General features: G+C 45.6%; 1 protein-coding gene across 1 annotated transcript; it reads left to right on the forward strand.

Annotated features, from left to right (window-relative positions):
- The first annotated feature begins 246 nt into the window (after window positions 1-246).
- Window positions 247-1,897, forward strand: LOC102703793. The gene is made up of 2 exons (XM_015839115.2): window positions 247-1,222; window positions 1,641-1,897. The coding sequence occupies exon 1, from the start codon at window positions 247-249 to the stop codon at window positions 1,180-1,182; it is 936 nt and encodes a 311-aa protein (XP_015694601.2). The 3' UTR covers window positions 1,183-1,222; window positions 1,641-1,897.
- The last annotated feature ends 302 nt before the right edge of the window (window positions 1,898-2,199 follow it).

Consider the following 2,199-nt stretch of genomic DNA (forward strand, 5'->3'; position numbering starts at 1 on the left):
TTGGTCCGTGAAAAATCATCAGAAGGGTGTTGTCTCGCACGCGTTGCTATTGTAGATATAAGGTCACTTCAGCTATTTGTTCTCAGAGGTGCCAATCAGTTTTGTTGGAATACAAGTAGCTTCCAGCTGATTCTGTGCTTGACTTCTGCTATAAAAGATAATGGAAGAAACTACCATGCTAAGAAAACGGGCCAGTATACCGGTAGACAGTTAGTTGGATCATCTCTGCACAGGTCATTAATCCCCATGACTCAAGTAAGCTACAGTGATGTCAGCATGGACAAGATCAATATTAATCTTGATGCCATCACTGAACCACAGCATGAGCCAGAGGATATCCATATGGAGATTGGAGAGGGAATAAGCGACATTAATGTGACCAGTGCACATATGGTCAGTGTTGTAATCTTTTTTATGAACAGGGTCAAGTCATTGCATGTGCATGACAATGCTTCTATCGCTACTATTACCCTGATGGTTTTGACAGCAGAAGGTAAGGGGATCACGTGGTCTGATCTGAAGAGGTTCCAAATCAGTAGATGCCCCAAAGTGGACACTGTCTTTCACACAAATTATGCTACCATCTGCTTCGAAACACTGGAGGAATTTTCAGCCTATGACCTCATGATGGCCCGTTGTATTTGGAGCAGAGGAGAGATGAACGCTACTACAAACAATGCTTCCTTTGCCAAACTGAGGAGCATGCACCTCTACTCCTGCCCAAGGCTTGTGTTCGTGCTTCCATTGTCATGGGCTGCTTCTGGCTCACACCTGCCTAGCCTGGAGATCCTACACATCGTATGCTGCGGAGAACTCGTGCAGATCTTCCCCGTGGAGGCAAATGCTCTAACCAAAATCTCCACTGGAAATCCAAGTGGTGTGCCGAATTTCCCTAATCTGAAACACATCCACCTGGATGATCTTCCCAAGCTGCACACGATATGCGAAGCCAGCAGGATGTTTGCTCCTGAGCTTGAGACAGTCAGGGTGAGGGGATGCTGGGGCCTCAAGCGCATCCCGGCCACCCATGGCAGCCGCCCGGTGGTCGTCGACTGCGAGAAGGATTGGTGGGAGAAGCTCGAGTGGGATGGGCTGGAGGTTGGCCACCATTGCTCCCTCTTTGAGCTGCACCACTCCAAGTATTACAGGAAGGCCCTGCCCAGAGGTTCTGTTCTCTGGTGAGCCAACCTCCCGAAGACGTATTGGCGGCCAAATTGTCAAGGTACACATGATTAATCTCTGTATTGTGGTCCTTCATCTTTTCTTTAGAAAATCAGGGGATACCTCTCCCATTTTCATTGCCAACAAAGCTTTACTTTATCCTCCCTTCCCTTCCCTTTCCTCTGACTTCATGGTTTTCAAGCATCCAGCAAAACAATAGCAACTCTTCATCCATGGTTTTCCATAGACATTATCATTTACATTCTTGAGCAGCTGTACACTCCCAAAGCAGATTCTTGTTCTTTCTGCCGACTTCAACAAGATCGCTTAGGAGGAGATCTAATAACAAACTTAGTGCATTATTTGGGAGAATGTTTATAGTACGTGCATTACTTGGGAGAATGTTTATAATACGTGCATTATTTGGGATTCTTCATGTTATCAACTAACACTTGTATATATCATCACCACCTCTGTAGATTTCCTGACGGATCGACGATGCTGTTTGACTGCTTTGTGCGGCATGTTCCTGATGTTGCAGTGGCTTCAGTGCTTGTTTGTTATCTCGAGAATAATTTGGTGCTTGATGCACTTGCTTGTAGATTTGCGTTGCATATTATTGTGTGTGTCTTTCATGGGACTGATGTAAGTGTGCTACACATATTCCATTGTATGGATTTCTTCATGATGTATGTGCTTCAAATAAGAGGATCCTGTGGCTGCCTGTGGTGTGCCCTGTTCGATGATCTTCTAGCTGGCTGAGCAGGAGAGAAATGTGTTGGGCCTAGTACCATCATCAACATAGTGATTTTTCTATCGGTGTCCTGGTGCCGGTGTTATCATCTCAACCTAAGCGGCGACCTACTACCTCTACATCAACAACACCAACACGAGTTGTTAGGTGCCTTCCACTGCAACACAGGTTCCACATTAGAAGGATCTACTGTAGCTCCATGGGGATTAATGACATGATTCGAGAAATTCACTTTCTCTAACCCAAAGTCACGTTCACTGAACTTGGCATAAAGTGGATGTTCT

This window comes from Oryza brachyantha, chromosome 7 (assembly GCF_000231095.2).
Source record: "Oryza brachyantha chromosome 7, ObraRS2, whole genome shotgun sequence".
NCBI classification, from domain to species: Eukaryota; Viridiplantae; Streptophyta; class Magnoliopsida; order Poales; family Poaceae; genus Oryza; species Oryza brachyantha.

Excerpts from the sequence above, each read along its gene's own strand:
- LOC102703793 (XM_015839115.2), top strand. The coding sequence starts at position 247 with ATGACTCAAGTAAGCTACAGTGATGTCAGCATGGACAAGATCAATATT.